Source organism: Barbus barbus (genome assembly GCF_936440315.1).
Source record: "Barbus barbus genome assembly, chromosome: 19".
Classification (NCBI taxonomy): domain Eukaryota; kingdom Metazoa; phylum Chordata; class Actinopteri; order Cypriniformes; family Cyprinidae; genus Barbus; species Barbus barbus.
In genome coordinates, this window is record NC_136747.1 from 23908939 (window position 1) to 23922140 (window position 13202).

Consider the following 13202-nt stretch of genomic DNA (forward strand, 5'->3'; position numbering starts at 1 on the left):
GCCTTCTGTGATCACAAACGCTCTCTTTCTGCACTACGTCCTAATAGATGTTTCTCTTAGCAATTGCACGGCATCTGTTTTAGATTATATTACGGTTGCTGTTTCTAGATCAGTGTTATGGGGTAATAATGTCGAGCAAAAGGGGTCCAAGCCCGCCTGCGCAGCTGCGGTGCTAATATTAGCAAGCCGGTCCTGTGACCACACTGGAGCGGGACAGGCGACGGACGGGTGTGTGAACACACACACAAGCACATGCTAACGACTGTTTTCATTTTCTGACACACACACATACATACACACACACACACACACCTCTCGTCAAAGCTACACTGATGGCTACAGCTGCTGCATGGGAACCAATTGAGACTTCATATGTCTCAAAATTCACACCACGCAAAGTTCGTACTAAATGCATTAACATACACTAAACAACAGCATCTGACACTAACACACACTGTGTTCAACATATACAAAACAGGGTCAGAAATAAACAGATATATATATATGTATATACCTTTGAATTGATTTTAAGGGCCATTTTTAACATTTACATTTTTAAAACATATTTTTGTAGCCATATTTGTTGCCAATGCCCACTCAAAAATTATTGTTGTTACAAAATCAACATTAAAATGCAAAAGCAGCTGAAAAAAGAGCAGATCTATAGGATTAAAATAAATAAAAAAAAACATTATGAAATATTTTTATATAATAATGATAACTGAAAACAATACAATTTATAAATAATTTATTATTTGTACTAAACTTACTATTATAATAACAATAAATGATGCATAATTTCATGCAAGTAACCCTAAAACAAATCCTAATCCTGATCCTAACCATATAGTAAGTAGGTACGTGTAGTTAATTAATATTACTCAGTACATAAATGTATAATTACACTGTAACAAGGACACCTTAAAATAAAGTGCAACCCAATTGATTAATAAATATTTGTAATAAGATTAATAATAATAATTATAATATGGGCATTATGTTGTTCCAAACAACACGTCATTACTTGGAATCATTAAAATAATTTTTAAGCTTATTGTTTCATTACAGTAAAATACTGTAGGACACTATAATTTAAAAAAATTATCAATATATTAATATTGCGACCAAAATTATTTTGGTCTGAAAAAATACTGCAGGTATATGAGGAACAGAACACATCTTCTTTTCAAAAATATAGTCCAAGCACACTGGAGCCTCAACAACCACACTTTGCTGATTCTTCATACTTCCTGAGACCACCAACCCTATAGCCAAGGAGTCAAAAAATAAACAGAGCCTACAGACAGTTGGAGTAAACTCTAAAAGTTTTCTTCTTTTACAAAGAAGAAACTTCAAGAAAGGCCGAAAGGTTCATATAGCACTTCTTAAGCTTTAAATACCAGCAAGACCTTTAAAAGCTCTTCAACTCCTGCAGAGGTTTAGGAGATTGTCTAATGTGCTTACAGAAACTCCTTAAGTCTGAAAATCTCTTTTAGTCTGCGGAAAGGATGGAAGAAATCACACATATAAAACTATAAATATGAAACCCCAAAACTGTACCAATCGGGTAGTCGGATGGGTCGAGCTGGCAACCTCCGCACCATGAAGTGACACCTTCAATTCAGGGCGTACAAGTTCCTTGTGTTGTGGAAGAAACATGTAACTAGGGGGTGCCTACCCACTGAGAGGCCACCGAGAAGGGCACGGTAGGCTGTATAGCCGCCACGTAGACCCTCAGGATGGAGTGGGTTAACCCTGCGGAGGAACAGGCCTGCACGAACTCCAGAACTGTACCAATCGGGCAGTTGGCTGGGTCGAGCTGGCAACCTCCGCACCGTGAAGTGAAGAGCTTCCACTTCAGGGAGTACAGTTTCCTCGTAGAGGGAGCTCTGGATTGGAGGATGGTCTCAGCAACCTCGGTTGAGAGACCGGAAGCTATGAGCTGTGCCCCCTCGGAGGCCACACCCACAGCTTCCATAACTCCAGGCAGGGGTGAAAGAGCCCAGGGGTGTGAGAGGAGATCCCTCCTGATGGCAATCTCCCATGGAGAGCCCTCGAGGAGAGAAATCAGGTACGAGAACCATACTCGGCCAGGCCAGAACGGTGCTCTCAATAGTAGACTGACCTCGTCCCGGTGCACTCTCACCAGAACTCCCGGGAGCAGAGCGATCAGGGTAAAAGCGTAGAGATGAAGCCTCGGTCAAGTCTGCACTATAGCATCCAGTCCCAGAGGAGCTGGAGGAGTCAGAGAGAACCAGAGGGGACATTGCGAGTTGCAAAGAGGTCCACCTGTGCCTGGCCATATCTGCTTCACCACCTGTCTCGACAGGATGTCTTCTCCCATTGCGCACCAACACACGGTGATCTCTCAGGTCTGGGAGAAGTGTTTCAGTGCTCGAAACACGGCCAGCATCTCCAGGCAATTGAAGTGCTATGTGAGATGGTGACCACTCCAGACCGCGGGCAGGGTGGCCACTCATGACCGCACCCCAACCGGTGAGGGACGCATCAGTCGCTAGCGTTATGTGGCGACACGGAGCTCCCAACACCGGGCCCTGACAAGAATCAAGGTTGTCTCCACATGTCTAAGGCACGTAGGCACTGCCGCATGACCTTGATCATGCAAAGCTACCAATGTAGGGGTCTCATGAACAGCAGGTCAATAGGTATCACATTGGACGCAGCTGCCATCAGACACATCAGTCTCTGAAACTACTTGATGGTGAGTGACTGGCCTTCTCTCACTCTCCTGACTGCCGTGAGGAACGACTCGATCCGAGCAGGAGACATTCGTGCCTGCATCATGGTCGAATCCCCACCACACCAAGATAAGTGGTCCTCTGAAATGGAGAAAGCACACTCTCCTTGGTGTTCAGTTTTAACCCCAAGACTTTCATGTGAGCAAGAACAACATCTCAATATTGAGCCGTCATCTGCTCTGATTGAGTGAGAATCAACCAAACGTTGATGTAATAGAATATGCGGATGCCTTGTAGCCGCAACGGAGCTAACGCGGCATCCACACACTTTGTAAAAGTGCGGGTGAGTGCTAGGCCGAAGGGAAGAACCCGATATTGGTAAGCTTCGCCCCGAAAGCAAACCTCATGAACTTCCTGTGAGTGGGAAGGATGGAGATATGGAAGTCTGCGTCTTTTAGATCGATCGTGACAAACCAGTCCTCAAACTTGATCTGAGATACTTACCTGTTTGAGTTTTGAGCATCTTGAACTTCAGTCTGATGCAGATCTAAAATGGGACGCAACCCTCCATCCTTCTTGGGAACTATAAAGTACCGGCTTTCGTGAGGAGGGACCACCTTGGTGGCCTCCTTCCTCAAGAGAGTACTCTACTTCTTGTTCCATTACCAGAGCCTGCTCGGGGCCCACCAGAGTTGGATTCACCCCATTGAATCGAGGCAGAGGAGAACCAAACTGGATTCTGTAGCCTCTCTCTATAGTATGCAGGACCCATGGAGACACATTTGGCAGTAGTTTCTACGCTGCCAAATAGTCTACTAAGAGAACCAGTCTCTCGAGACTGGCCTCCGGTGCAACTAGCTCGGTGTCCTGGAACGGCCGAACTAGCTGCTCTAGAGACCCCCGAAGGGGTGGCTAGCATCTCATCTCCGCTAAGTTTCTGGCAGAAGAAACTGAGATGTGTGCTCGCTGGAAATCGCTGCGCCCAGGAACACCGTATGTGGCAGGGTTGGCAGGGTTTGGAAATCGCTGTGCCCAAAACACAGGGTTGGCAGATCTCCTGAGGGCACTGATGAGAGACGGGCACCGTGTACCGTGGTGTACGCTGCTCTTCCCCAGAGGGGCCTGCCCTCATAAGTCCTGGGCCATGGGCACCAGGACTGCCTCAGACGAAGTCTCCTATTGAAGCGACTGTCCTTAGACCCGCGTCACCTTCAAAGAAGACCAGACTGGTAGAACCAGAGCCTGCAAGGCAGGACCCAATAAGACACGCTTGGCAGGGGCTCCCACACCGCTAGGTGCCTACTAAGGGAACCAGTCTCTGGAGACTGGCCTCTGGTGTAATCAGAGCGGCTAGCTCGGTATCCTGGAATGGCACACCGAAGGGGTGGCGAGCATCTGAGCTCCGCTACGTTTCCGGGCAGAAGAAACTGAGATGTGTGCTCGCTGGAAATCGCTGCACCCTGGAACACCGTACGTGGCAGGGTTGGCAGACCGATCTCCTGAGGGCACTGAGGAGAGATGGGCACCGTGTGCCACGGTATACGCCGCTCTTCCCCAGAGGGGCCAGCCATCAGAAGTTCTGAGCCATGGGCAGCAGGCTGTTATAGCCGAAGACTATCCAGCGAGAATGACAGTCCGCAGATCCGCCTTCTGCTAGAAGCCTTCGGCCCGGGAGCACCACTCTGACTCCAATATTATGGGGAGTACGAGAAGTGACACTCCCTAAATGAGGAGCTGGAACACGGTCAGACCCCTCAAGTTGACTGCTGACCACCTCAACCTCCTCAGAGGAAGAGAGGTAAAGCATCGTGCTCTCACTCGAGAATGTCCCAAGAGGCTCCTATACACACATATATGTATGTATAGACATATATATATATATATATATATATATACACATCTAACTTCTCCTAGTTAGATGAAATACATCATTTAATTCCTCAAAATTAAATGCAGAAAACAACCAGACGAGTAAACAATGTCTGATATGAAAAGGATTCATAATATGAACGAGAATGACGTAATGCACGCGTCGCCTCTGCAACGCGCGCTGCAACAGCCAGCTCTCACTCAAAGGAGAAAGAACTGCACCGCGGGCTTCCAGCCCCAAGCGAAAGCGCTAGATCTGGGGAATGCAGGTGGAGATAGGGCGAACCCATCTCCAACCCGTCCCCCAGATCCATGTTGCGATCCCTGCGATCTCTCCGAGATCATACGGCGGGGAGATGCACAATCAGCCCCTTATCTCCTCTAGAGCTGACAGCGCGAACTCCGTTTCTATGCAGGATTTACGCTGCTATAATGATATCGTCATTCATAATATGCTAGTGCAAACACTGCTTCACAAAGCTCATCGACATCCTTCACGTCCACCTCCTCGGAGGAAGACAGACGGAGCGTCGAACCCTCTCTCTGAAAAGAAACCGTGAAAAGAAACCGTGGGGCGGGCTTCCGATCCCAGAGAGCGGGTGCTGGATCTGATGGGAAAGAAAGAAGATAGGGGCTCGTCCCTTCTACATTCCTTCCACCTGACCCATCTGCGATTCCCACGAGCGCAGCCGCCACCTCGGTGACTGCCACCGCAAGGAACGCAGGTGAAAGCTCCCTCCTCAAAGAGAACCACACAGACCACACACGGACTGTGTGTATCCTTTTTTCCAGCAGTGAAGAACACATAGCCTGTAATGCGATCTGCTCTAGCCCTTCAAGTGCTATTTTCTCTGCACTTTAGACATAATGGAGCTTATTTCAAGTGACAAACAACACTAAATAAGACTCACAACACAGATCGACAGACACACACAGAGTAGCGGTTGCTGAATGACAAAAGCTGACGCCGGTTCCACCGCATGTGCATTTATGCTTCCTGGTCGATTATGTCACCCGCCCGTGACGTCTCGCCCTTCCATTGGACAGTTTACACACGTGATTCAGAGCGTTGTCACACTGGGGGCATTCCCATAGCGCTTCGACGCAGCTCGAATTCCTGGAAGGGAACTATACAGCTAAGTTCTTGCAAATTCAGTGTCTGGTATCAATTCAGCGCATAAATCATATTAAAAACACATTGTTTCCCATCTATTACTACAATCCAAGATGTTTCCAGGCAGATTTCTAGTTCTCGTTTTTCTCTCATTTTGTTGCTCTTCCGCCCACATAAAACTTCAGATTCAGGCTTCTGGAAACAAACATCTCACATCCAAATGAAATCCTTCCATGCTGCTGCTTCCCTCCTCTCTCGATTCCTTCCTCCTCCCTTTCCTTTTCCGTCTTCCCACACGGTTATGACACACAGCTCTTGCCAAAGATACCTCCAAAAATAGAAGTCATCCTCTCTCATTACTTGGTCTACTTGTATACAATGACATTATGGTGAAAACAGTCACGATTACTCGTGGACTACACAGACTCCCATGATGTTTAAACCACCAAAATCATACAAATGTGGTCATATGCCACAAACAACTATATTTTCCACTGAAAGCAGAAGTGAAAATGGGGTTTCTTGGTTTCTATATTCAAGATTCAAGATTCAAGATTTTTATTTGTCACATACACAGTTATACAGAGTATAACCAGCAGTGAAATGTAAATCAGGTCCGCTCCAAGGACAGTGCAATTATATAGAATACAAAACACCGAATGTACATAAATATTAAGAAAAAGAAGAGTAGAAAAAAATTAAAAGAATAAAATAAAATAAAAGATAAAAAACATAAATATAAATGTGCAGGTCAGTATGTTGTTGACTTAAATAATAATATAAGCAGGAATGTGCAAAAAGAATGTGCAAAAAAGTTGTACAGGGTATTCACATAGAAGCAATACGAGGTAGAAAAGAATATGAATAACTTATTGATATTTACATGGAGTCATGTGATGTTATGACACAGAGTTAGAGTTTAGGGGCCTGATGGCCTGGGGGAAGAAGCTCCTCCTAAGTCTCTCAGTTTTTGCCATCAGGCTACGGAAGCGCTTACCAGATGGAAGCAAAGTGAATAGATGGTTACCAGGGTGATTTGAGTCCTTGAAGATTTTAACAGCTCTATTTTTTCAGCGTTTGAGGTAGATGTCCAGCAGAGAGGGCAGAGCAGACCCTGAGATGCGCTCAACTAAGCGCACAACTCTCTGTAGTGCTTTGCAGTCCTGATTGGAGCTGTTTCCATACCACACTGAGATGCACTGAGTCAATACACTTTCTATGGTCCCTGAATAGAAAGTTTTCAGGATTGCTGGTGAGACCCTGACTTTCCTCAGCTGTCGCAGATGGTACAGTCTTTGCCTGACTTTCTTAACCTGTGTTTGGATGTGTGTAGTCCAAGTCAGGTTCTCGGAGATGTTTACACCGAGGTACTTGAAGCTGCTCACCCTCTCCACAGGGGTCCCACTGATCATAAGAGGAGTGTAGGGCCGCTGCTGTCTCTTCCTAAAGTCCATGATCAGCTCTTTAGTTTTGCTCACATTCAGAGAGAGACAGTTGTCCTGGCACCATGATGTGAGTCTCTCTACCTCGTCCAAGTATGCGGTCTCATCATTGTTGGAAATGAGGCCCAGAACCACAGTATCATCAGCGAATTTGATAATAGATGTGGAGCTACATCTGGAGCATTACATGTGGAGCTCTACATGTGGAGCACTTCTGAAAGCAGAAGTGAAAATGGGGTTTCTTGGTTTCTATATCTATACCTATATTATCTATATTTTTCACAGCAGTTGTATGATTTGCAGATTTAGATGATTAGGAGACTCAAATCACCTCTGGAAGTTTTGTAGGTTATTAGTTTTGTAGGAAAAGGCTTTTAAAGCATGCTTTTTTTTTTTGGGTCATACCAGTCTGTTGGGTAATATTATAATTAAATTCTTAGTTAAAACCTGTCGCAATAATCCCACTCAGTCTGCTGAGCTGGCCACTTTGGCTAGATATCGAAATTTCCAATCCTCCAAGACCTCTTGGAAAAAAAAGCAGGAAATATTTTGTCATTGGCTCTGAGTGTCTGAGAATATCCACGTCATACATTACTAACACAGACAAGAGCCTTTGGCTTGAACAATAACTCTATCCCACAGGAAATAAATGCTTTCTCATCTATGGCCTGGTCTTAAATTCTGCTGAATTGAAGTATATCACCATACTGAAATTGAAAACTGCGAGAATAAAAAACTTCAAAGCAATCAGTATGACGTTATAGCCACAACATTAGCAACTAGTATTGGAAATAAAAGAGTAAAAATAAATAATTTTATTACCTAAAGGTTCTCATATGGCAAAAGGCTCTAAAAAACTCTAGGTTCTTATTGGCATATTTACTCTAAACAAGACAGCAAAATAAAAATAGTGCAAAAAAAAGTTCTATGATATTAGGCAGAATTCTATAGTCTGCAGCATACAAAAAATTGTCTTGCAGTGTGTGAGAGAGAAAACCTGATAGTCTTTCTAGGGAAACAGTGTCCCTTTGAACAAGTTCAGTCTTGGAGAATCTTGGTCCTGCGCCCAAAACACTCACTAGTCACTACAAAGCAATCAATGTTGCTGTACAGAGGATTCTCTGACCTGTCTCTCTCTCACTGGCTCTGAGCCTCAGGCTACAGGACAAGGCCTCCATCAGAGCTGATAATATTGCCACACTGGTGTCCATGACTCAAATGGCCCAAGGTGTGAAACATACAGCTGCCACTGATCTAAAATCAGCGTTGCATTCACAGGATGTGAATAACTGATATAGGAAAAAATGTGGAAGGGACTGAATAAGGTCTTTTTAAAAAGTAGGAATGAGGTTATTAAAGAGCCACAAGAATGGCAGGTCAGATTAATATAACATTAAAGGTGCTTTACAATGTCATCATGATGCTAAGGTGTTCTGGGGGTTTGCTAGGTTGTAGTTTACATGCCCCGGGTCAAGAGAGTTGAGAAGGAAGTTTGTCTTTAATACAGTCATCACATAGGAATGCGTTCACAAGTTTCCTCCTCTTCTGGTGCATTCTGCCAGTTCAAAACAACCTGCTTTAAAACTACAAATACCAAGAGACGTGAATGTTCTCAGACTAAGGCTGATGATACACAGGGCAACTTTTTTTTAGCAATGTTGCTTGGGCAATTTCCCATTGAGAATGGGTCACAAATATCTATCTGGATATTTTAGATCGGTTGTGTCTCACCTGGTTGCCCACTGACGGCAACATTTCCCAAAGTTGCCCGGAAACATTGCTCAAAAAGTTGCCCAGTGTATCATCAGTCTAAGATCTCATAAGATAATGACTAGAGGTTTCCTTAGCATAACAAACACTGATGTAGACATCGCTCTACCTGCAACCACACATCTGGAGGCAGCATTTGACCTTGCCGTTAAAGTTAATTTATTAATGGATTGCATCCTATTTCAGAAGACACTTTCTTTCAAAGCAGCTTACATTGCATTAAAACTAGCCTGAGGTTAAATGCAGTGCTCAAGGACACAATAGCTGTAGATCTTAAATGATGCCTTATGGGATTTGAACCTGCTACCTCTGGGTTTCAACATAGATCTATGAACATTATACTATAGAATGCCTTTCAGATATGATACCATGAAAAATTAATAAAGCAATGTCAAATTTGCACTAAGCATGAGCTGACTTCAGCAGAAGTGTCTGTTTAATGCTGCTCAGAAGTGGCATAAATGCATTTACAAAGCATTTTCATCTTGTTTTAAGGATATTTAGATATTGTTTTACTGGCAAACAATATAAAATACTGATTAAAAACAGCCTGTTTTTGTAGTTTCTTATTGCTAGATCACATTGAGTTCTGTATCATAACATTGCAATAGACGGATTAATCATGATGCAACAACGAAAAATCTGTGGGCTTTCATTTGGTGTTTATTAATAAGGACTTTAATAGACAGGTAGCGGGTAATTAGACATGCGCATAGCTTTTTGCGCACACCGGTATACTGCATTTATATCCATAAAACCTTTTAAAACGCTCGGGTGCTTTTCTCTTGGAAATATAGTAGTGATCAAACAAAACAACTAATATAATGTACGAATCGTGTTAGGTACAACAAATTAAGAGTGTTGACATTAAACGCCACATTTTGCGCACTGAAATGCGAAAACCCGTTATCCAGGTCACGGGCATATGGTCCGTTACTTTTGTTGTTTTCTTTAAGACAGGTGGCACAGAAACCTAAATGAACAAGCTTTAACATAATAATAGGTTTATAATAACATAATAAAATATGCGCACATATTAATACTATAGCAAAATATTCCGCGTCCTTTGACCACCCGTGTGTTTATCCAGGGTTTCATAGACATTTTACACGTATTTTTTAATTCAGTTGTACTTACCTTTGTCTGACAGCATAAGTTTTTCTTCAAAGCTGCTCTCTAGAGCCTTGTTCTCCATTTTGTTCATGGTTTGCAGTCAGTCATTCCATTACAGGGTCCAACGCGTAAAAAAGAGGAACTCCCAGATATGAACACACCCGAATGCAGTGGCCCTTTAAATCTGGTCAATAACAAACAGTTGAGCTCAACTGATAGAATAATATGATCAGTGATTGATTAAATTCGCTATTCCCACTGAAATGTGTGATCGCAGCAGTGAAAACTAAAGATAGAGAAAGAGGGGGGCCCATGTCCGGGGCCCTACCCACCGCACAGCAGCCGCTATCTGAATACAGCGGCTCGATGCGGGACGCTCTCTGCCTATCCACTAGAGCGTACCATTCGCCTGATGGGGGACACCGACGCGCAGATAGCGCATTATTCATGGTTATATACTCTATTTCTGGTTTTATATCTCTAATTTACTTAAATAAATGAAGGATAATTCTGGAGTCTTCTCAGGTGCTGTGAAAGAAAAGGTAGGTTTGTAGGTTTTGGAAGAAAGGCTCCCCCCTCTGGTTTCTAAAAGCTGGATCTGCGGCATCAGGATTGAGGCACAAGGGTACACGTCCTTTATTAATGTGTCCCGCTGGAAAACGGACGTGGATCTCACATTTTAATAATCATCAAATGTACACTATGACCTGGTGGGTATTTAATTCCATAAGTGATTAAACGTTAAATTGTGTGCATTTAGCCGACAAATTTTTAAATAAAAATTCTTATTATTTATTAATATTTTAATTTAATATTAGAAAATACTACTACTAGGCCTACCACTACTACTAAAAGTATTTATTTATTTAAAAAACGCTGATTTAATTGATGAGCTAATATTAATTACAAAAAATATCAATTGTAGACAGGGTTATTGTAGTTAACTAAAACTAAACTGTAAAATAAATTGCTTTACCTGAAATTAGAACATCAACTACAATAATACAACATTTTTATATCAGCTAGTTGCCAACATTTATCATTTTCACTTATTTTAATGATGTACTAAAATAACAAAAACTAAAACTGGGAAAAAACTGTATAGATAGATTGACAGATTAAAAAAAAAAAAAAAATGTTACTAAAATTACTAAACATTTAATTAAAATTAAAATGGAAATGAAAAACACAAAATTCTATATACATATATATATATAAAACATAATAGTAACTCAATGATAAAATAACAGATTGCAGACAATGGTTCAAAAAGTAGCTACAGTTCTCCCCATAAATACGTAACAAAATGAACCATGTCTAAGACCTGAATTATAATAATTGGTACAGTGCCAGTAAAAGACCCTCAGACCCTTATAACTGAGACCACACCAATCTGAGACTGCTGGAAATGTCATTACAGTTCCCACTGGATTGGATCATGTGTAGACCAGTGTGAGTCTGGTCTTATTTAATACTTTAACTGGAGCATTTAAGAGTTGTAATCAGGCCATTACAGCAGCACGAAACCAATCAGCCATCTGGTACCACTGATATAACCCTGCCAACAACACCAAACTAGTGGACCATACCTGCACTAAACCACTTAGATTTGTGTGAATAATCTACATTTCCAAACACAATCACTTAAATGTTTAAAAAACGCAGCTTAAAATCGATTAGCTAAAATACGCATGGGTCAAAACACAGCATGCGCCGCAGTCAGGCGGAGAGTTTCTCAGACTGCTTTCAGTCCCTGCTTGAGGGCATTTGGAGATAAATGTACATCCATCAGTCATGAGTTAAACAATTGAGATCTGTACAGCTCAGAAGCCCGGGGATGTGTATCCGGCGTGATGGCGCACTCATTGCATACCCTTCCTAAAATCATCTCAGTTATGTCTCGTTGCCATGGAGAATGATGCAGATGAGATAAAAAGATGCTTTGTTGAGATGATATAGGTGAGCATGCGGTCAGGTTGGGCCACATTGGACAGCCTTAAACCACAAATAAGCTAGTTTGTTTATGAGCAGATGCTGATGGGTTTTATATTATCTGCTTTGTAAAGATCTCACATCAAAATACTCTTCTAATGTGGTCTGCAAACTGAAAGAAGAGGCAGAACCACAGATAAGAGGTTAGACGTAATATCTGATTGAAGGTATTTTGTGAACTAAGATGCACCATTCATCACTGATAGATCAAGGGCAAATTTGAGGCTTTTTTGAAGCCCAGTTTGAAGAAACTGCTGGCATTTCCTTCAAAACACCTTCACTGAGCTTTAATGTATTTTTATTTAAGGTTTAATTTTAGCCAATTTGCACTTAAAGTAAACTTATTTTGTTTCAGTTACACTGTAAAAAAAAAAAATATTTGAAGTTGTAAATAAAACAAAGATTATTGGAATTATTATTGGAGATGTACAATGACCTTTTTAGACTATGTTGGCCATTAGCTTGATCACAAGAGGCTGGAGCCCTCAAAAACATCACATAATTTTAACAGCTAAGATCAGTTTATGAAATCTGTAAGATATACATATGATAAGCTGTTTTGGACAATGGTGAGGTCAGCATTTGAATATATTCACAGCTGCTGACGGGGGTGGTTGAACAGCTGCAGGGTTTGAGATATCAGCAACAGGCAACATACGGGATGGGTGGACAACATTCTGCATTACTGCACTCTTATTACTCCAAAAATTTAAAAAAAATGTAAAATTCCAAAAACTGTACTGAATTTTTACTGTAAGGCCTCCCATACTGAAAAGATCTAGCACTGAATGAACCAAGATAAAAGGTCCAAAAGAGGTTTTTCGCAATTATGTCATAAAATAACCATTGATGGCTCCCCAAAGAACCTTTTGTGAACAGTTCTAAAGTAAGTAATCACCTAGCATATACCCTAGCAACTGCAAAGCGTCCCACTAAAAACCACTCAGAACACCTTAGTAACCGCATAACAATAACCCAGCAACCACCCAGAACACGCTAGAATCCTGGTGGTGAGTTTTGAGAACATTTATTGTATATATGTATTCATAATTATCATTATAAATTATTTGCATATACACTTCACCATTAAGAAGTTACGATTCAGTAATATATATATATATATATATATATATATATATATATATATTTTCAATTAACACATTTATTCAGCAAGGACGCATTAAACTGATCAAAAGTGATGGC

General features: G+C 41.8%; 1 protein-coding gene across 2 annotated transcripts in view; it reads right to left on the reverse strand.

The window, feature by feature from the left end:
• LOC306884912 (uncharacterized protein) overlaps positions 1-10364 on the reverse strand; it is a 39977-nt gene extending 29613 nt beyond the window's left edge. For both annotated transcript variants that reach the window (XM_079441150.1, XM_079441149.1), the window contains exon 1: positions 10032-10364. In XM_079441150.1, the coding sequence (XP_079297276.1) occupies positions 10032-10098 (67 nt within the window). In that variant the 5' untranslated portion in view covers positions 10099-10364. The remainder of the gene's footprint in view (positions 1-10031) is intronic.
• Between the last annotated feature and the right edge of the window lie 2838 nt (positions 10365-13202).